At 53.7% G+C, this 21,657-nt stretch overlaps 2 protein-coding genes across 2 annotated transcripts in view; both read left to right on the top strand.

Moving 5' to 3' along the window:
• Positions 1 to 20,395, top strand: part of SLC38A10 (solute carrier family 38, member 10) — a 38,288-nt gene extending 17,893 nt beyond the window's left edge. Inside the window, exons 11-16 of the mRNA XM_010578557.1 lie at positions 5,287 to 5,440; positions 11,822 to 11,992; positions 12,262 to 12,741; positions 13,318 to 13,425; positions 16,630 to 16,809; positions 17,146 to 20,395. Coding sequence (XP_010576859.1) covers positions 5,287 to 5,440; positions 11,822 to 11,992; positions 12,262 to 12,741; positions 13,318 to 13,425; positions 16,630 to 16,809; positions 17,146 to 18,317 — 2,265 coding nt within the window. The 3' untranslated portion in view covers positions 18,318 to 20,395. The remainder of the gene's footprint in view (positions 1 to 5,286; positions 5,441 to 11,821; positions 11,993 to 12,261; positions 12,742 to 13,317; positions 13,426 to 16,629; positions 16,810 to 17,145) is intronic.
• ENTHD2 (ENTH domain containing 2) overlaps positions 19,954 to 21,657 on the top strand; it is a 6,842-nt gene continuing 5,138 nt past the window's right edge. The window contains exon 1 of the mRNA XM_010578718.1: positions 19,954 to 19,989. Coding sequence (XP_010577020.1) covers positions 19,954 to 19,989 — 36 coding nt within the window. The remainder of the gene's footprint in view (positions 19,990 to 21,657) is intronic.

Genomic DNA, 21,657 nt, shown 5'->3' with positions numbered 1-21,657 from the left:
AATAACTTAATCCACTGCGTTTTAGCAGGCCTCTGCCCCAGCATTACCAGTCACGACAGTGCTGGGCTGGGAATAAGGTTTTCGGCAAACTGCAGAGTCAGCAGGGGGAGAGCACAACATTTTTGTGGGTCCTACAGAACTAATGACTTTTTCTGTGTTTAATGACTTGTGGGTTTGCAAACGTACATGAAGTTTTTAAGCAGGGTGTATTTTTTTATTTCCCCGTGCTTTCTCTGACACAAGGAAATAGTCCAACTTTCCAGCTTTCACTCTGAATTCTGACACTTTGGTCCTAACTTCTTTGACTGAAACCCCAAGCAGGAGTCTGAATGCCAGCCTGGATTTTTCAGGGAAACAAAGAGCACTTTCAAGAATTGCTTTCTATTCCGGCTGAGCCAGAACTTTTCTCTGCAGTGCCTTGAAACTGCACTTGGGATGTGCTGAGCTCTTAGACTGGCTGCCCAGAGGCGACTGTCAGCTGCCTAGTGTTGAACACTGGGGCCCTCACAACGCTTGACCTGAAACACTGGTCACAAGGCTGGTGAAGATGTTGGTCTTGCAGAAATCCCCGCAAAGAAGTAAGGGCTTATCTAAAGCATCAGCCCCCAGGTTACCCTGGCATTTCAAGGGGCTGGTAGCAAGCTGTCCAGCCTTCTCTTGAATGATCCATCACCTGTCAAGTTTGCATACTTGCTTTGACCGATGCTCTGAAGTGCTGCAGAAAGGGCGCACCTGCCTTCAGAAACACGCTAGGCTGCAGAGCACCTCCCCGCCTCCACTCTGGAGCTGAATTCTGAGTCCACCCTCTCCTCGTTCCTCCAGGTCTTCTGCAAAGACTCATTTATTCTTTCCCTGAAGCTCTGTCTTTGGTCTCCTCCTTCATTCCTGCTTTTCTTTGATCAAGCGCTCCACTCCATCAAAACATGCTCCTGTGAAAAGTGGCAGTCAAGGGGGAGAAGGAGCCAGCCCTGGGCATAGCTGTCCCTCCCTGCTTTTTCCTGTCTGAATACTGTACACGTATGTTCTCCCTCCCTCCACCATCTTTAGCTTTCTTCCAAAGCAGCAGACCTTCTCAATGCCAGCTCTTACGCTTGCCTGCATTATCTTGACTCTTGTGGTGCTGCTGCTGAGAGCTGGCTGCTTTTATTGGGCTACCTTGGGCATCCAGCAAAGTCCTGTCTTGGGCAGCTGTCCTGGGTTCAGCTGGGTTAGAGTTAATTTTCACAGGCAGCTTACGGGGCTGGTGAGATAGGAAGTTCAGATTTACCGAGCTGGGGAGATGGTGCAAGCTGAGGCTACAAAACGGGGAAGTTGCACTAGGAGGAGTGAAGAGGGTTCCAGGAGGAGGGATATGGACAATCCCAGATATTTGCTGGCTAGCAAAGAGCACTAGTGGCTTCTGCCAGTGAGTTGTTAATTATCGCAGCCACTGGTCAGCCGGCCGGGGCTGGGGACAGCACTTGAGCTAGGCTGTGGGGTGGCTTGGTTGAAAAGCTTGCTGTGTTGCAAAGACGATCGGGTAACAGAGGAGTTAAAAAGCTTGAAGTCAGGCCTGCAGCGCTGTGAATAAATTGGGGAGAGCGTTCCCTTTCTTGTGGTTAAGCATCAAGTGTGCTCCTATAAAGGTGCAGGTCTGTGTCCTGCTGCCCTCCGGGAGCCTTGAGCCGGGGGGGGACGGACGGACGGACGGACGACAGCATGAGGTTTGGCAGAGTGCTGCTGAAGGTCGCGTTAAGGTCTGTAAACAGAGTGTTTAACTTCTAACAGGAAGGTGTTGGCTTCCCAGTGTTGACACAAGCCTGTCCGAGAGGCCCCTCCTAGGGAGGCTGGAGTTGCTGTTGTCCCAGTTGGGGAAGAGGAGCTGCAGAGAGGCTGCTCGAGGTCAGGAAATGACCCCTTGGTCTCGCTCCTGTGCGGATGGAAAAGAAATTCCCCTCTGCCCTCCCCTGGTAGTGTGGCAGCCAGCACACCTTCACCGCAGGCGCTTTCGGTCGGTATAGCCCTTCAAGCGCAGCATCTCTGTCGCAGCGCAGCGGAGGAACCCGGCAGTGACCGGGGCTCTGCATTCCTTCGCCATGACTCTGTCCCTCCAAACGCTCGGTGTCCAAAACAGCACAGTTTGGAGGATGTCGTCACTCTATACAAATGCAGTTTTTTTGCTTCCCGCTGACGGCTCAGGCGTGGTTAGAGGAGATGGTCTGAGCTAATGACACTTCTGTACAAAGTTCGAGTTATCTTCTGGGAGGAAGGATGGCCGAGGGAAAGCGACCAGCAGAGGAAACGGCCGTGTAAACTTCCTCTCCTGAATTCCCGTCCGTGCTCAGAGCGTTCCTCTCGGGAGACAGGCCGTTGCCTTGCTGACCTGCCTGTTGGAGGAGGCTGCAGCCAGAGGGGTTTGCACATCCCCTTGCCATGTCCACGTTGAGAGGTGCTTCTGGAGAAGGATCCCTGCTCTCCTGGGGTTCGCTTTTCAGAGATGTGGGGGAGATCCTTCCTGTGGCACCAGACACTGGCTTATAACTGCTCTGCAGTGTTGTCCCTCTCCTTGCTCCAGGTTCTCAGCTCTTCAGCTGGATGCTTTGGGAGTAGGTGGCTCCTCTGCCTGTGTTTGGTTCCTCAAGACACCGGGTCCTTGCACCCCACGTTCCTCTTCCTTTAATTGTCAGATTAGCCTTGGTGGTCCCTTGAGTACAAACTGCCTGGTTTTCCATGTCATAAGTATCTCCATGGAATTAAGCCAAATCGTGGACCTCTTTATTTTGGTCTTCTGTTGTTGACGGGGTAGGTGAGGAGGAGGCGTGCTGACAGGGGGGAGCTGAAGGTGAGGGATGGCTGCTGGTTTGTGGACAGCCCAGCCTGTGGACTGTTCATGGGCTGCCATGTGTGCCCATACCCGCTGCTCTGGGAAGCTCACAGATGAACTCCAAATGTTAAACAATCAAAGGGGCTTGAATCCAAGGCATTCAAGCCCGTGGTTCCCCACTAAGATAAGAAACAACAAAAATCCTTTTAAAACATTTAATGTTTTCAGTCGTTTCCTACAGTTCCCTTCTCTCCCACGTTGCTCCTAGTTCCTGTGGCACCAGAATAGATCCTCTTTGTGGAAACGTTCTTCCTCTCTGCTGTTGTTTCTGGAAGATGCCAGAACAGCCTTCCAGTTGCAAAATGCATTTCTGCCGGGGCTGTAGATTGTGTGAGGGGAGGAAGTGGACGAGCTCCAAGCCGAGGGCAGCAGTGGCAGGGACCTGCTGACTCTGCTTTTGGCCTGAGTGGGGTGGCAGGATATCTGCTCTTTGTGCACCCACACGGCAAGGCAGGGAGCAGATTTTACTTCTGTTTCCTTTGCAACATCTCTTAAGGTCTGGCCTCTGCTCCCTGGCCACATTGCTCACCCCTTGTCCAGAGCTGCTTTGCATCCCGCCAGCCTTTTCCTTCTGAAGGCGTCTGTCTGTCTGCAGGGGTGTGCTGAGAACGGGGTCTCCTGGGCCTGAAGGGGAGAGGAAAGCATTAGCCTCTCCTCCTTCCCCCGGAGGTGCCAACTTTTAAATTTCTCCTTTCAATTTCACTTTTCCCCTTTATTTTCAGTTTTCTCCCTCTGGCAGCTTCCAGTTGTAGCAGTGCTCCCCTGTGGCTATTCCTGGTTTTCCTCACACTGAGTAGCATCCTTTTGTTGTGCTTTTTGTGAATCATGATGTAAACACTGCAGGGTAAGGATTCTGAGGGAAGAGGATGAATCCTGCAGGATGCGGTCCTCTCGTGAGCTGGTATGACAGCCCAAGGCAGAATCACCAGTACTCTGGGTGTTGCACCGCTCTGCAAAGGGGCCAGGCGGCTTGTGTGGTTCCTACTGGACAGCAACAAGATTGTGTACCAAAGCAGCATTTTTCCTTCGCAGACTGAGACTTTTATACGGTTGCCTCGTGAAGCATGCGTAGCAAGTTGTTGTTTTTAAGCATATGGTGGAAAAAGTGGTGTCCTCTCCCCAGCAGCCTGCAGTCAGCATGCACACAGCAGGAGTGGAAAAGGGGGGGGGAGTTGCTGCATCATAAATACCAATTTGCTGCAAACTTTCAGCTTCCTAGCATTCCAGAGGCATTTTCTGTTTTGCCTATGATGGGTCCTGTTGCTTCCATGGTCTGTTGTGAAGAGGAGTTTGTGGGGAGACCCATGTTTCTAGCAGAGGGTGCCGCTTCTTTGCCTGCTTCCTTCAGCACAAACTCTCGCCAACTTTCTCCTACCAGTTGTTCACAGCGCCGTTGATGCATTGACGTGCAAAGTAGGTTCCATGAGAAGCCCTTACTGTGACAATTGCAGTGATTAACTAGGTAAAAATAATATATTAGAGTTTAATTAAATCTCCCCAGTCAGTGTTGTGAGCCAGCAATCCATCCACTCAGCTCTTTGAACTGGTTCTGCTCTCATCTGGAGGAGCAGGCAGGCGTTTGGCAGCCCTGGCACCGAACACGTTCCTCTGCCCCTGTTGCTGTTGCGCATCGTTTTGCTTGTCCTTCTCGAGTTACCCCATGAATGGCTAGTGTTCCCAGAGATATTTTTTTTTCTGTGCAGAGATTTTTTTTTTTATTCTTTCTTATGGCTCATGTGGAATCAGATCCTTTTAGATCAATTTATCATTAGATTATAAGCTGTAGAAATGTTCTTTTTGGTGGTGGTCACTTTCTCCTTTTTGAGCTAGAGAAATTCGTAGAGCCCTTCCCTCCACATGATCCAGATTCTGTCTTTATTTTTATTCTATTTGGTCCCAGCTTTCTGGAAATCTGCGAGTTACTTGTTATCAGCTTCTTGAGCACTGGCCACCAAGACTTTCGTGTGTGGACATCTTATTCTTGCTTTCAAAGATAAGAATTTTTAAACGGCTCCCTAGATCTCAGCCAGACCTGATTTCATGGTGTTCTAATGTAGCTGCTGGAAATAGCAGGGAATGAGTCTTTGCAGCTGGACTTATGTCTGCCACATACTTTTTTTTTGTATCCTGACATCCTGTCCACTTGCCTTTGAGCCATTCTGATACAGGAGTCGCCTTTTCAACAGCTTCCAGCATCTGAAACTCTCATTGGTATGTCTCTACACCCAAATACAAACCTTGGCCAAAAGCTACTGTTTTTTCTTGTTTGCCTCTTAAATTTCTCTCCTTTCCTCTCTCTTAATTGACATGTGTAATTGCACTGAGCTTTGAATTGTTTGGAGACACTGTTTGCATGAAGAATGCTGTACAGAGCAGTCCTGTTTGTTTTGCTGTGCTAACTGAAGCTCTGGCATGTTGTGCAGATTATACTGTGGATTGGCCTCGGAATACTGGTTATCAGTACGTACACCACCTTGTCTGCAACGGAGGACGCCCCTGTGAAGACAGAAGTGGTGGGCTTGGAGCACCTGGACAGAGAGGAGAACAGAATTGACCAGGATTCGGTCAAAATCCCAGGTAAGTGTCTGCCTGAGTTGTGCTTCCCAGCCCTGCTTCCAGCTCCACCTCTTAAAAAAAACAATTTTTTTTTTTAAAAAGCGTGGTGGAAGCAGGGTCATTTCCAGGCAGCTCTGTGCATCTAGACAGCATCCTGGGGACTTTTCCCAAGAAAGCCTGCAGTTTTGCCTTCTGCAAAAGCCTGGTGCGAGCTCCGATGGTACCTTGTGGGAGCTGTTCTTTTAGGAAGGGAAAGGAAGGGTAGGGTGTGGGGCTGGGATCCTCCGTAAGGCCAGAGCACAGGTCTTCCCATTCGGAGTAATAAACGCAGCTCTGTGAGCACAGCCCAGCGATGGCTCTGTGCTGGCCACCTGTACGAGGGGTGTGAGTGGCCAAACAGGGCTGCTTTCACCATTTCTGCCAGCGCATTGTCTGCGATTCCAATAACAAGCCATTCATTGCGCTCAAAGGTATGTAAATTTATGGGCACTGACTTTTTTTGGTTGTGAGGATATAAATTTGGATTCGGTTTAAGCTCTGACAAAGCCTGTGATTATGCCTCAGCTTTGTTTACTGGTTCACGTTATTTATTATTTGTTTACTGTGGCCGTTGATAGAATTACGGCTGATCCCTCCCTTTCCCAGCTGCAGGCTTGCCTTGCAAGGCCATCGCTAGCAGGTGTCGTGTGACCCTGTGCTGCCCCTCATCTGTGGCTGTGTCCTGTTTCTTTATTTTATTTTTGTTTGGTTCTGCTCGTGCTTTTTTTTTGTTTGTTTTGTTCTTTGGGGGCCTTGAAATATCCTCACAGAGATTGAGAACGGAAGGGAGAAAGGGGCTGTCTCTTCTGGAGATTATCCTCCCTCCTGGTTGTTGGCTGTGTTCCTGCCGAGCAGCTTTGAGTGTCTCCGAGACACCGGTGCTGCCGCCGATAACATTCACTCCTGGGTTGCTTCGTCCCTGGCAGCGGTGGAGTTTTATGCGTTCGTGCTCCTGGTTTACCCAAGGCGTGCATGCCTTCTCAGGCACTAGGATGCCCGTGAACTCTGAGCAAAAGATGCTCTCAATCCCTTAATCGAGCACACTCAGCAGGGCTGGGAGGAGGGATGCAATTGAATTCTTCCGTCTTGGTTAATTTTGGAGCAGTAATGGCCAAAGAACAGCTGCTCGTTTCAGGAGGAGTCGTTAATGACACGTGTTCTTGTGACTGGGAAAATAAAAAAAGTCCCATAAAAGATGGTGTCCGCTGGAGTTTGCTAAATCTCTTCTCCACTTCTCCGCGTGAACCGGGGCGGCGGAGCAGGACGCCTGCGTCTAATCATCGCGTAGCGCAGCGACTCGTCGGTCGCCCTGCCGTACCCACCGCGTGTGCCCAGAGCTCGTCGGCATTAGCCCTTATTGTGTGGTACTTGCTGCTGGATTAAATAATCCTACCTGGGAGGAAGGCGGTTTTAGCGCTCTTGGTTCGTAAACTTCCCAGGGAGGAGCTGTGCAGCTCCTAATGCACTGACGAGCATCTGCCCAGGGAAAGCTCAGCTGCCCTCCGAGTCCAACGTGGTCCCTTTCGTAGCGGGGGGGCTGCTGGCTCTGCCCTGGGGAGCAGAGCCTGGCCTGGGTGCTCCATTCCATGGGAGGAGGAAGCGGGATGGCACGGAGGGAGATGGAGCCGGGCGGAGGAAGGGGGACAAGGACTCGCAGGGCAGCCGGCGCTGGGGAAGCGGTGATGGGTGGACGTGGGGCTGCCCCTGGGAGAGCCGGTGCTGCAAACCGCCCCGTGCCTTGGATCCGTGCCTCCCTGTGCCTCTGCAGGATGTCGGCTTGACTAGCAATGAGAGGCATTAAATGGTGCCCTTCATCCCCCAGCCCGCGGCTCCCCCCCTTGTCCTCACCCCACTTGTTTTGCAGAGACAGGAGCCTGCAGCCTGGAAAACACTGCAGCAGCTGCATCCTGTCATTCAAGGGGAGCGCAGGATGCGGGCTGCCCTGCATCACCTGGGTGCCCTCGCCGGCGCACATCTGGTTCGTATTCCTTGCACAGGGCTTTAGCAGAAACACGCGGCTTCTCCCCAGGCACCAGTGGTGGGTGCTCGGCTCCTTCCCCGGGTGGAGGGAGCTGCCGCGTCCCTTCCCTGCACCCCCCTGCCCCGGGTCGGGAGCTGCCTGGCCGAGGCAAAGCTGGGGGCTGTGCGGGGCCTTTTCCCAGTCCTGCCTTCACCGTCTGACTTTTGCCTGTCAGCATGTGAGAGGAGTTTTATTGGCCTCTTTGATGTTACGGAGACCAGAACTGTACAGACTTTCATTAAAACCCTGCCCTGTGGGCCCTGGGATTATGAATATTAGAACATTGCCCTTTTATGTGAACACGTATTGACCAGCAAACTCTGAATAGTGTTTTTACTAACGACACCCAAGTGCCCATTACAGCCCCTGCCTGTATTGCTTGAGGTTTACTGTCAGCAGCTCTTCGGGAAAGGTATAAAACCCCTTTCAGAAACGTTCTAGCGCTCCATGCAGCGTGTGCGCGTATGTTAAAAGGTTGCTAAGCTGCCTGTGAAAGCTCATGAAGGCAATTATCCATTTAAAAAAAAAAAAAAGCTAATTAGGCAATTTCTCTCTGTATTTGAAAGCACCCTAGAGGGTCTCATGGGGTGGATTAAGATTTTGTAATATTTTTCAGCTCCTTACTTGATCATTGCTGCTTCATTTTCTTTCTCTGGCGTTGTGCAATATCGGGTAACAAAGACCTGATTCACGCTCCTTATGTAAGAGCGCCCTTTCCCCGGTGCTCCTGGGAGCCGGCATGCTGGGGACCCTTCTCCATCCATCCCACGTGTCCTCCTGGATGTGGTGGTCTGCGTTATATGGACTTGGGTGAAACTTGGGTCTGCGTTTGGCTTCTCTGCTGGCTGCCGGTGAGCTGCAAGGCACGACGCCGAGGGCTTCGCCGTCCCTGTGCTGCATCTGCGTGTTTGCCCCCGAAAAAGAGACCTGTCTGGCCGCAGGCTGCGTCCCTGCAGGCGTTATTAGCCAGAGCAGCCCTGAACATGTGTGAGACGTGGATTATGCACAGCTCCTAATAGCTGCAGGAACAGCTTGACTCTGCTGCAGCTCTCCCTGGTGCTTTGTGCAAGCGAGCTTTTAATAGTGCCTGTGACACAGAAAAGGAACTATCAGCCTCTTGTAATTTGGGTTCGTTTTTACTGCTGGTGCGTCAGGAGACAACTGTGAACTAATTTCAGTGATGCCATTCGATAACCTTGTGAAATCTGTAACCGTTTCAGGGGGAGGGGGGTTCCTGGAGGCACAGCTGGGGCCGGGGGGGCTGCGTGGGGCTCCCTGGGGAGGGCTTGTCCCTGTCCTGCTCGGGCGTGCAGGGCTGCTCGGCATATTTGAGGGCAGCGGTTTTCCCCCATCCCTCTGCCCCGCTTGTTCTTCGTTTTCCTTAGCACGAGCTCTTGGATCTTGTTCCATTTCACTGCGCTGAAAGCGATTTAAGCGAGTCTGGAGCTGGACCGGCACGAGCAGATCCTGAACCCCATGTTCCTTGTCAGCTCTTGGCCGATGCTCCGGGCACCGCTCAGCGGCACGGAGAGGGTGGTGTGTCCCTGAGCTCCCTGTGCTGTCCCCGGGGCTTCCCCGGTCCCTTTGCCGGATCCCCCTCGGCTCAGGGGGAGCACAGCGGGGCCCGCCTCGCTGCCTCTGCTGAGAGCAGGCTGTGTGGACCCAGCTTTCATCTACAGTCATTGCTGCGGTGGACGAGAGCGATAGGAAAACCGTGTGAGGAGGGATTTAATGCCTTTCTGGGACTGTTGCTACTATCCAAACCAGGAGCGGGGAGGGGGGAAGGGAAGCTTTTAGGTTGCTAATCATGAAATTTTATTGCAGCCTAGAGAGGCTGTTGGCAAACCACAACACATACGCGCGCGCACGCACACACACAAATCAGTTGCAGAAAGCCCTGGCTTCCCTTCGCCGCCCCGTGCGTGTGAGCGGAGCTGCTGAAGAGCATCGTGAGCCGGGGCGGCTCGGCAAGACCCGCCGGCAGCAGGGGCTGTGCCGAGGCAAAGCAAACCCTCCTGATGCTGCCTAACGCCCAGGTCCTGTTGTTGTAAGCCAAAAAGCTTTTACAGCCTCTCAGCCCTTGCCTGTAAAGTCCAACGCCACTCATAAAACATTAAGAGGCACAGCATTACTGTAACGCTCTCCAAAGGGACCTGGAGGGCGACTAGACAGTTAGAGCGATTATTACACATCCTGAGCAAAATTGTTCTCTGCAAACCACATATAGCCCCTTATAGATTTCCATGCAGTGTGAGAGGTCGTTAATTCACGCCCTGATGATGAACTTAATTTTGTTTCCTGCTGAGCAAATGACGGCTTAGAGGCAACTTTGTCTTATTATGGCGTGGAGACTTTTATTTTTGTTTGTGTTTTGTTTGTGTTTTGGTCTTTTCCTGCATTGTTTGCAGAAGAGGGAACATGCCTCTGCCTCTTGATTTACGATTGACGCTTCTGCCAGCAGTGGGTCTCCCCCAGCCCCTCGGTCGTGTCCCGGACCCGCGGGGGGTTTCACCTGCTGCAGGGTCCTCTGGCCAAACCCTGCTGTGCACATGGGGGTAGTTTGGGTTTTAACTCCTCCATTTCCCACTTGCGTGGAGAGCTTTCCCCCCACTCTTCCTTTTTATTTCCCCTCTTGAACATCATCTTGCTGCACGGCTGCCTCGGGTCGTCATTCCCTTCTGCTGTGGGAACGGCTCTGCCCACGTTGAGGTTCCCTGGATCCTCTGGTTTCAGATGCACCGCAGTCTTCTCCGAATGCAGCCATCTCCCGGCTTCATGAACCAATTAACGACAAACTTTACTCAATAGAGTAAATAATTTTTTGCTGCGAGGCCAGAATTTAGCTGGGAACATCCGCAGCCGTGCCGAGCACTCCCCTCCCCGGCCTCAGCCTCCTGCTTCCCAGGGCCCCCGTCCAGGGCTGGGCACTGGTTCCTGCAGTCCATTTTTTCCTGAAAGGAGGAGTGTCCTGCCCTGACTTGCTGAACCCTGGGAAGTCCCTCAATGGAGAGAGGGACCCTTGGGTACTAGACTCGAATTTCTCAGAAAATCTGAGTCCTTTTCCCCTCCCACCGTCATTCCCGAACCAAAGAAACTTTGAAAGCCGGCCAGCCCCAGCGCACGTCCCTTCAACTGGGTGCAGAGCTCTGGGCCAGAGAGTCCAGGTTTCTGGAGAGGTGCTGGGTCCTTCTGGCATGGATCCCTCTGGGCCAGGATTTTGTACTTATTTTGTTGGGGTTTTTTTCCCCCCAACTTGGGTAAGGCCCACGCAGCTGAAGTTGTGGCAATCTCTTCTTTCCCATGAGTTCATCTTGTAATAAATCGCACCAGCCCTGCAGAGGGGGAGGAGAAAATTGAAAGATGTTTATAGAATTAATTCCCCAAAGGAAATCGCATGGGGGAGGGCAAATGGGGGGAAGAGTTGGGAATTTTTTTTTGTTACAGAAGATAGATTTTTTTAATTTTTTTTTTCAGTGTTTGTTGGATGGAAAAAAATCTGCAGAACAACTTTAGTGCTGGGAAACAATTAGATTTCCTCCTCTGCTGCTCTTCTAAGGAAGAGTTCACTCCCTGTTCACGCCGTGTGGGTTGTCTTCTGCCACCCTGGGGTCGGAAGGGACCGTTCCCATCCTGTGGGACGTGCCACGAATTCCACGTGGTTACTCCAGTGCTGAACCCAGTAACTGGTCTGACTGGGATGCATCTTCCGGAAACATCCCGTCTCTTTGAGAGAGAGATGGGGAGAGTCCCCCGTCTCCCTCGGGAGTTCCCCCTAATGCCTTATTTAATCGTGCTCCTCAAAACTTCGTGCCTTCTGCGGGGTCGTGCAGCTCTTCTCCCTCCTTCCCTCCCATCCTCCTTGCGTCATTCCAAGGGCTGGGGAAACGCTCGTGCACAAAAAGAAGAAAAAAAAAAATCAAAGAGGTTTTGAGCCGCTTTGCGGCACGCAGCCAGCGCAGGCGGGCGATGGGGGGCTGTGGCCGGACCCTCGCCTCGGTTTCTCCCGGTGCTCGGGGGTCCGGTGTGGGGGAGCCGGGAGGATGCTACCATCTGGCGGCATGGGCTCGCAGCGGCAGCCGGCTCCATCCCGGCCCTGCCTCGCTGCCTGGCCTGGGCTTCTGTGCCAGCAGCTCCATAAAAAGCCACTGTAGGGAAAACAAACAAGCGACCCCAGAACAAAAGCCCCAAACCCTCCGTACTAACGCTGAAGGGAAAATAGCTGTTCAGCTTGTGTTGGGGGGGGGGGGGGGTTGCAGCAGACAAAGCAATTGCCTTGATCCTGCCGGTGGACTGACAACGCAGCCGTGCGTAACCTCGTGCAATTAACTGTCCTGCGTTTGCAGACCAGAACCCGGCAGTAGAGGAGGCGGAGGATGACCGCGATAAACCGAAGCTGCTGCATGAGAAGGAGGAGATGGAGCAGCCACAAATTAAGGTGCCCATGGAGGTACCCAAGAGAGAGGAGGAGAGAGGAAAGCCAGAGGAGAAAGTGCAGCTTGACCGTCCCGATCAAGGTAACGAGGAACCTGGGGAAAGGGTGCCAGCTTTGGAGCTGAGAGGTGTATGCTGCAGGACTATTTCAGATAAAGATTCTGATCTCATGGACTGAAGGTGATTTAGTATTTGATGCTCTCGAGGCTCGTTAGGAACGCAGCCTCCTGATGAGGAAGGAAAGACAGGGCTGAAAAAGGGCAGCAGGTAGCTGGGTGCGCTGTGAACCTGCTGCCTGTTACTTTCTCCCATCAGTTTCAAGCCCCCTAACCCTGCCTGTCGTCCGCCCTAGGGATTGCCCTGCCTGTGGGGGAAGCGCATCGCCATGAACCACCTGTCCCGCATGACGAAGTGGTCGTGGACATGGGGCGGGAGCGGGAGGAATCCGATGAGAACAAGCTTGTGCCCGGAGGAGCCAACGATGGTCTGCTTAAGCCGGCGCTGGAGGAGCCAGCCGCACTGAATCCCCAGAAAGAGGCACTTGGCCCAAAACAAGGGAAGGAAGCGATTGCTGAGAACCAACTGCAGGGAGGGACTGACAAGCCCGTTAAGAATCCAAAGAACGTCCTGGAGGTGATCGTGCAGCAGGATGGCAGGCCGCCATACAAAGAGCTGGAGCCAGACAAACAAGTGCTGGAAGCCAAGGCGCAAGCTGCCATGCCGGACGGTGAGAAGAAAGCTGAGGCTGCAGGTGACAGGGAGAAATCAAAGCTCCAGCTCCCCAGGAAAGCAGAGGAGGCTGTGAAGTCCTTGGAGAAGGAAGGCGACCCTGGTAAGCTCCCTCCACGGCAGCTTGTCTGAACAAACTCTCTTCTTGGCCTGTAATCCCCCCCCCAGAGACTGGGCAATTTGGTTATTCCTACCTACATCCCAGTGTTCGCTTTTAATTTCACGAGATTAGCGTATGAGCATGCACAGCCCCTTCAGCAGCTGTTGGGGAGAAGGAGGAATCTGGTGGCTTTGACAGCTACTATAATATCTGTCAAACAGTTGTTTGCTAGCCTACTAAATGTCAGGTGCCATGCTGTTCCTGTGCGTCTCTGAACTCACTGGGGACACGGAGCCGGGAGATCTTGACAGGTAACACATTGCTAAGTGCCCGTCTAAAAGCTAGTTAGAACCGTTCTTGCATTTTAATTGGCTGAGGTAGTTAGCGCTGGCTCGCTGCCACGAGTCTATAAGATTGTTAAATATTTTTTTTATTACTTCCCTTGCAGTCGTCGGGTTGAATATAAACTGCGCTGGCTTAGGCAGGGAGGGACAACACGATGTGGAGTCATTTTAGAGAACATCTGCTGCTGGAGCATCCTTATTGACTGCAAAGGTCTGTCGATCTGTTTGTCCACAGGTGAAAAGCAGGAGCTGCCCCTCCCAGACGGAGCGGATCAGCTGGAGCCGAGGGAGGCCCGAAACACCGAGGACAAGCAACAGGAGCACGCGGAGAGCAAGCTGGAGGGTGAGTGTGCGTCCCTGGGGTGTGTGGGGAGGGGAAGGCACTGGGGTCCCCCCGGGAGCCGGGGCTGTGAGTGCGGATTTCTCTCTGCAGGAGGACTGTGCCAGCCAGCGCTGTTCTTGGCTCTTGCCAGCACATAGCTTTAGGCCGTAGTCACCTCCGCGACGGCAGCAATTAGTGCCTGTCGCCAGCGGGCTCACGCCTGCGGCTGTTCCGCGGTGCAGCCCCTGGCAGGGCTGCTCAAGGACGTGAGTCACGCTGGCACCCGGGCCCGGCTGCTCCCCGGCTTTGGCGGCTTGAGCGCAGGCGGTGCTGCCCCAGCAAGAGCGAGACTGGAAGGAAACTGTTTGGCTGGTGTAAAACGGAGGGACCCAGCAGCACGGTGGGGAGGTGGGTGGGCATCGCCCTACAGCCTCGGGATGTGGGGCGGATGTGGGCTGTAGCACATGGGGAGACCTGGGCACGTAATCGTGCGGGGCAGCGGTGACAAAGCCCCCGTCTGCTCCTTCCACGGAACCTCGGTGCTGGTACTGGTGCGGTGAGCTCTTCCTCAGGCTGAGCTCGTTGCCTTCGACCTCTGCCTTGCAAGAGGAGTTGGAGCCCGAGCTTGGACTCACAGCATGTGCGTGATGGGGTCCAAAGGCTCTTTACCTTCGTTCTGGTCCGAAGGTGATGGGTGTTTGGTCCGATGAGCAATAGCAGTGGGCAGGCTCTGCTCCTGGGGAGCGTATTGCCCTCCTCTTTTTTTAGTGGTTACATCTTGGTTTTCTAATTATTTTCTTTCCATTTTGTATTGCAATGGGACTTTAAAAACTGAGTGTAAAAAGCTAGCGGTGGGTACGGACTACGAGGACTCTTCCTGTTTCAAGGAGGATGGAGGGACCTGAGTTTCTGTGGGGTTTTCCATCGGTCTGTGTGGGACTTGCTGGGGATGCTCTCCCACAAGGATGTCACCAAAAGGTGCTCTGGGTTTGTTCTGCTCCTCTGCTCTGAGCTGAGCTTCGTACCCAGAGGCTGGGAGAGGGTGGAAAGTGTGAAAAGGCTTCAGGGGAACAAGGCGGAGGGTGTGCAGCTCTGTAGATGCTCTCTGCAAACAGCTGCCTCACCGGGACCGTTGTTGAGCGCTCTGGCTGTAGCTGCCCTGGGCCATGTGAACTCAGGTACTTTCATTTTATAATGATTTAAGGTTTTTTTTTTTTATGAAGAGTGCCTGTTAAAATCCAGCCAAAGCACTGGCTGAGGCCTGCTTCCTCCACGATCAAAGGAGGAGCCGGGAGATAGCGCTGCCTTTGGTTTGTGTGGAAGAGGTGTGCTGCACAAACACAGGAGTTACACGTGTTTGCAGAGCTCTGGGTGAGAAATGCTTTGATTTGGCATTAAACCTTTGCCTGCTGTGTGTTCAACCCAAACATTCCCATGCCGAGCTGGGACCTGGCAGTCTTGGAGAGCAAGATAGTAGAAATGACTTCTGTTTTCATTGTTTATTCTGAGCAAAGTGCAAAAAATAAACAGATCTCCAGAAGTCAATTGCTCTCTTGAAACGACCAAATTCCCCTTCACAGCCCAACTTTCTTTAAACGAAGTGGAAGGGGAATTCCAGGGGCCCTCAGCTAATAGCGCCATAATGTGAACTGGAAATATTTCTCTGTAATCACCTTGTGGGTGATTAGCGGGACAGGGGGAGGCAGTGCATGCTGGAGAAGGATTAACCTGGACAGCATCCCTTTTTAATTTAAATGGCATTTTACAGGCTATTAATTTTGACATTATTTCCTGTGAGGCATAATAGTCTCGAAACACCTTGAGTTTCGGAGGAAAGCTGCTTGCTGGTGTGGGAGGCAAGCAACACACAGGTTTGTACCCTCCAGATAAGATACGATACGTCTGGGTGTCTGTCCAGGCAGAGAAAAGGCAGCAACGTTTCCGTGCAGAGCTGGGACTCATATTTTGTGCGTGACGTGTCGCTTGCAGCGAGTGAATCAACGTGAGTCACTTCTGCTTGGCCCGAAATGCACTCATCTGTTTTGTGTGACTTTGTGGCTGCGAAGGGCCGGTGGGCAGGGATTTCCTCCTGTTACGTGACGCGGGGAGCTCAGTTTTATTGCGGTGGTGGCTCGGCTCGGCGGAAGGTGGGGCTGCCTTTCTGCACCGCTGTGGTTTCAACCTGCCTGACCACCTGCGCTGCTGCGTGCGAGAGTTCTCGGCCGTTAAACCGTTGACTGCAGCTCGGGATCCCAGCCCTTTCACTGTGCTCAAAGCCAAAAACTTCAGGAGTGTTGTTCAGTGGGTGTTTTCCTGCCGTGGGCTGGGCTAGATCTTGGCTTGTCTAAGCCAGGAGAAGAGACAACAGCAGCCTCATCGCTCTGGCTGTAACACAGGACTTGCCCCCTGAAAAGACCCAGCTCAGCAACTGTACCTCATGTGTTGGGTCGATGTTTCTGTGTAGGTTTATCCCACCATGCAGGTAGTTCCCCTCTGAGGGCATCTCCCACTGCTGCACCTTAGCCAATTTCTTCCAGTTCCTCCTAAGATTACCAGTTTGCTGCCTGCGGCCTTTCCAGGCTCGGTTTAGCTGGGATGAAGTCTTTGCAGTGTGTTAAGGAGATAGATCATCACACATAGAACATCTGTGTTTGAGAAGCCTGGCTGATCTTGAGAGCCGAGCTGCAGCAGCGCTGGGTCTTCCCCAGGTACCGCAGGCAGCTTTAAAAGCAACTCATCTCGCTTGGGCAGTTGAGCCCCTCACTCTTGACCAACTTCTGCCAGTCCTGTCCTTTTCCAGCTCCTGTGCCAAGCAGCTGCCTCATCCTTCCCTGCGCTGGGACTCCAGCAGAGCTGCTCCCCTGTACCTCTTCTTCACGGCTCCTCTCCCTGAGCAGTTAATGAGAGCTTGGTTTTGATCCCTCAGCCCAGATCTTGGGAGGGCAATGTCCTGTGTTGGTACATGTGGCAGTGAGCAGCCAGTCTGGGCTTTTGGCTGCCGTCCTTGGCAGAGGTACACCGGAGTGGTGCTGCTGTGATTGCCATCAGTGCCAGCAGCAGAGCTGTGCCGCATCGTTCCCTCCCTTCTGGTAAATGGGCAGCGTTTGCAGAGTAGGACCTTCCTGCCAAGGAAAGCCCCTGCAGCCCCTCCAGTGCCGAGAGATGATTAGTGCGGGGTTTGGGTCATGGAATTTTTTTTTTCTTTCTTTTTTTTCCCTTTTCTAGAAGCGGGGCAGGCGAAACTGCTGGATCATGCTGTGCTGCTGCAGGTGATCAAAGAACAGCAGGTACAGCAGAAGCAGCTACTTGACCAGCAGGCAAAATTGCTGGCTGTAATTGAAGAGCAGCACAAGGAGATCCACCAGCAGAGGCAGGAGGAGGGAGGAGAGGAGAAGCCAAAGCAGGGTAAGGACATCGCCAAAGAATGCGACCCCTCCAAGGGCTGGTCACTGTTCAAAGCAGCTTTAAAATCGGACTGGGAGAGATCTGAGTCCGTTTGGCACATGGCAGAGTCTGTTCTGCAAAAGCCATTCCTGTATCTGACCCTGACCTCCGAGGTGGGGATCCCCGGCCCCTGTGTGCAGGGATAACACTCTCCCCCATGACTCTCCTTGTTCTCCTGCATGGCCATTGGTAGTGTAATCTCTTCTCCTGTCCCTTGTTGTACAGAACATGGTGGCAGAAGAAGGGAATCTCTCACTTGTAGGAAAAAGCTTTTACATGTAGGTTTTTGTTCTGCAGTGGAAACGCAGCAGGAGCCCGCTGTGCCTCTCTCCAAGAGCAAGGAGGATGAGGGCCTCGGAGCTAAGCAAGAAGCTGCTGCAAAGCCGCTCAGCAAAGAGCTGTTGGAGCACCCTGCGCAGGACCCGGGCAAGCAGCCTGCTGACTCTGTGGAGCAGCGCAGGGGGACTGCAGGAAAGCTGGAAGAGGCTGGGCACAGGCGTGAGATTCCTGGGGTTCTTCCCAAGGAGCGGAAGGTTCCGCCACAGGAGAATGATAGAGCTGTTAAAAATCCCGCGGAGAACTGGGATCCCCTTCATGGGGATGCCCAACACATTCCAGCTGCCAGAAACCACCTAGAAAAGAAGCCCTTGGCGGAGGATTTAGGAGGAGATCATGAAGCCAAAGTTGGAAGAGACGTCCATGAGAAGAAGAATTCCCTGAAAGCCGTGGAAGTAGCTACAGCTCCCATCCAAAGAGAACAGCTGGGGGCTGCCAAAGTTCAGGGAGTAGCAGGAAAGAGTCTGGAAAGAGACTCAGGAATAGACCTTAAAGCCAAAGCACTGAGTCAGGTGGAGCCCAAAGACCTGGCAGTTGCACTGGACTCCTCCAGTAAAAGGAACGTGGCAGAGAGCGAGCAGCACCTACGGGAGCGTCAGAGAGGTGCAGATGCCGAGGGAGCTGAGGGTGCTGGCAGATGGCAGCAGGCCTCGCAGAGGGACCTGGCTGGCAAAGGGGAGGTAATGGAAGAAGCTCCTCGGGAGAATGTGGCGGACATGGCCCAGGACCCGCAGGGAGGTCTGCGGAGCAAGCAGAGGCAGGGGGACGGAGGTCTCTCAAACGATGCTGAGAAGAAACCAGGCCCTGAGAATGCTTCTGCCCAAAAGACTGAGAAAGGAGCAACTGCCCAGGGGGACGAGAAGCTGGACCATGACGTCAAACCGAACCGGGACCTGAAACTGCAGGCGGACCTGGACCTCCGCCGGAGGAGACGGGACCTGCTGCCTCCCGAGGAGGAGGAGGCTGCACAGGGGGCGGGGGTCTTAATTGGCCTGAACCCCCTTCCAGATGTGAAAGTAAACGACCTCCGGAGTGCTCTAGAGACACGATTAAACCAAGTTGCGGAGGGGGCTCAGCAGGTGGTCCACAGCCGGCAGATCAAGCAGATGACGCAGGCGGACGGGAGCGTGTGAGCGGGGTGGTTGGGCTTGGTGGGTGGCTGCGAGTGTTGGCCACAGGCACAGGGCTGAGGAGCTCCATAGGGAAGGTTCAAGTTAACCAGCTGTTTTTTTGGCCACTGTTGCTCAGGCAGTGGTTGGTCTAAGCCAGCAGCACTTTGCTGGACACAGTGCTTGGACCTACAGGATCTCCTTGGACCCATGAGCACCATTCAGGGGACCGTGGGCTTCTTGAGTCTCTGCGACAGTAGCACCTTGCTGTGCGTGCCTGCCGGTGGCTGAGGAGATGGCAACCCTGAAAGAAAAGCTCCTGCTGTCCTCTGGCTTTCAGAGGTTGCCATCTACCTTGGTTCCCTGCCAGGCTGGCTTTTCAAGGACCTTTTTCAACATCTCGTTCATATCAAATTGCCTTCTCCATCCGGCTCTCAACTCTCCTTTCAGAACCGAGGTGGTCTTCCCCGAGGTTCCCCCGCCTGCTTGGAAAAGCTTCCCTGGCACCTGCCTCGGGTTCCTTTGCCCAGGCTGTGTGGGGCTTTGGGGCAGAGGCCTGGGGCTGCGGAAGGAGGGGAACCAGGGATCGCAACATCTAGGGAAAGGCTTTATTCTGGAGAAGCATCAAGTCATGAGTTGAGGACCAGCTTAGCCAATTGCTTTGGTGTTTCTCTTGAAATGGGAGCTGTTAGTCTTGCATGTTTAGGAGATAGTTGTGGTTTAGGAACCTAGTTTAGTAGAAACGCTGCCTTAAACGGGCACAACTGCTGCTGTTGTGCTGCCTCTACTCCCAGGGATTTAATTGGTTGGCCACACACTAGCAATAACACGGAGCTTTGCTCTCGCCACCCTCCCCGGACGCTCAACTCTCATCTGGGCTTTCAAGCTTGACTTCTCCTGTCCAAAGTGCATTATGAAGCTCAACCCGGGGGCTGCAGAATGCCCCCCCCCGACCCTTCCCAAACCAGCTTGATTTTTCTGCAAGAGATGACTAATTTGGGAACAAAAGACGTGGCTTAAAAGGGCAGACTCAGGGGCTTGGCTCAAGCATACCTACCTCTTCTCTCTGTAACGCGGTGGAGCGTGTTTGTTTTGTGCATTCTTCCCAGCCCCCCTCTGTGCTGTGTTTTACATCCATAGATGTCAGTACTCCGCCCCTGGAAATGTATTTTATGAGCAAGGAAGGGAAGAGCTTCTATGAGAGCCCTGGTTGGTTTCAGGCTCCCAGACAGTGATTCATCCCTTTGTTGGTTTTTTTTTTTTTGGTTGTTTTTACATCCTGACTTGCGAATGTAAGAAATCAAATCCCAAAGCTCTCACTAGAATGGCTGAAATTTCCCAGCCTGGAGTCTACAGACCTCATCACTGTGGTGGTTTTTATATCCGTATCTCAAAGTGTCTTTGGTAAACTAGCCTCGTTGAGTTCGTGTCCGATGGGACCTTGCAGAGCCAGGGATGGGTCGTTATCGGACACATGGGACTGTCATACCGGTTCTGGTCACTTGGGAACTCTGCTGCCGCCTGCCTGGGACGTGTGCTTGTTGCTTGAAGGATGTCATCTTAATTTCTCATTAAAATGACACAGAGCCACAGGGCAACAGCCACAGACTTGGGCATACTTCTTCAGGAGGACCACCCGTGCTACTTCCCCGTGACTGTCATGGCCTTAACCTTCAGGACTTCCCCCATAGTACCAGTGAGCTTCTCCATTACGCTGTCTTAAAGCACAAGCAACGCGGCCGGGAGTCCTGGAGCCGCTCCGCAGCTGTGTACATGTCTGTCGGGGCAGGGATGGTGGCAGCGGGCTCCAGAGCGTGTCTCTCAGCCTGCGGCGCGGACACATTGTCCCCTGTGGCACCAACCAGCCTTTCTAAAGCAAGAGGGAGCTGGAGCAGGAGCCGGATCTGCCCCTTCTTGCCCTTTGCTACCTGCCAGGGTCTGGCCTGGTCTGTCCCGGGCAGGGTGAGGGCAGACTCCTGCCCTGCAGGGTCAGACCTGCCTGCAGTTTGTTGGCATTGAGTTGTCTGCGTGAATACAAAAGGACCAAAGATGCTCCCGATGTTCCTCAGCAGCTGGGAACGGCGCAGGCCGTGGGCAACCCCAAACCGGGCTGGAAGCCGGCAGGAGCTGCATCGCCTCCGCTTGCCGGGGACTGCTCATACTGGGGTGGAGCGTTTGGTGGGAGAGAGCGGAGGGGAGGCTGAGCTGATCAATAAAAGAAACTGAAGCATTTTGATCCACATTCTCTTTTTTTTTTAAGTAAAAAAAAAGATCGGTAAGCCTTATTTGGCCACAGAGCTGTGGCTGCCTGGGCAGGCAGCAGTGTCTGCTTTGCTCTGTACCTGCAGGGAGTTGCGCCCCGAAGGAAAAAAGAGGCTTTTGTGCTTTTTTTGAGATTTGCTCCTCCCTGCTGCTGCTGCTGGGGAAGAGGAGGGGAGACCGAGATCCTCCTGCTGCCCTTGCATGCGGGGCCTGGCTTGGGGAGGAAAACGTCTAATTTGACATTCAGGGGATCAAGCAGCTGCAGCAGAGCCGCTGCCAGAGCAGGAGCGTTCGGAACCTGATGGCGGGGATGCGGGCTGCTATCCCGAAGCGCCATGCACCCGGCTGTTCCCAGAGCTCCTGCCATCCCCGGGGGGCCGGTGTCCGTCTCGCCCCTGCAGTTCCTGCTGCCGTTGCAGGAAATTTTCTTGTTGAGCAAAGCTGGAGCTCGCTGGCAGCTGGAAAATGGGTCTTGAATGTTGGGAGCACAGCAAGGGAGAGGAAGAAAGGGCTCCCTGAAGCGCAGATGAAGGCGTGGGGTGGGGGGGCGCGAGGGGCTGCTCTCTCCAGGCCGTGGGGGGATTTCCATCTCTGATCTGTCACCCTGGGCACCTCATCCCATGGCTGTGCTGCTTCTTTGGCCTACCTGGGACCGGGCCGCGGCTTCCAGCAGCCCCGGGGGCTGGTGGCTGCCCGAGCCTGGCAGCCACCCCGGGCCCGAGGTGCTGGGGTAGCAGCCGAGGGCTCCACCTGCCTCTTTATTCTGTAATTTAAGGACAAACCGGGCCGGATTTGAGAGGTTTTGGTGGTTTGTTTTTTTAATTTATTTATTATTTTTATCGAAGCATCTTCAGGCTGGTGCGCAGGGTGAGGGGCACCGGGGCCAGCACCGCAGTCACTTCGGCGTCGCTTTCGCCTGCAAAGAGTCACGGTTCAGGCCGGGCTGAGGCACCGGCGGCCACCGGGACCGGGACCGGGACCGGGACCGGGACCTACCGCCCGGGCGAAGCAATCCCGCAGCGCCCGGAACTCCTCCAGGCAGACGTCCCTCCGCAGCTCCGCCGTCCCGCCCGCCGCCGCGGCCACGCACCGGCCGTAGGCA

Source organism: Haliaeetus leucocephalus, unplaced genomic scaffold (assembly GCF_000737465.1).
Source record: "Haliaeetus leucocephalus isolate CR32 unplaced genomic scaffold, Haliaeetus_leucocephalus-4.0 Scaffold646, whole genome shotgun sequence".
Taxonomy (NCBI): domain Eukaryota; kingdom Metazoa; phylum Chordata; class Aves; order Accipitriformes; family Accipitridae; genus Haliaeetus; species Haliaeetus leucocephalus.
Note: the sequence above shows the minus strand (reverse complement) of the source record. Positions and strands in the feature narration are given on the sequence as shown.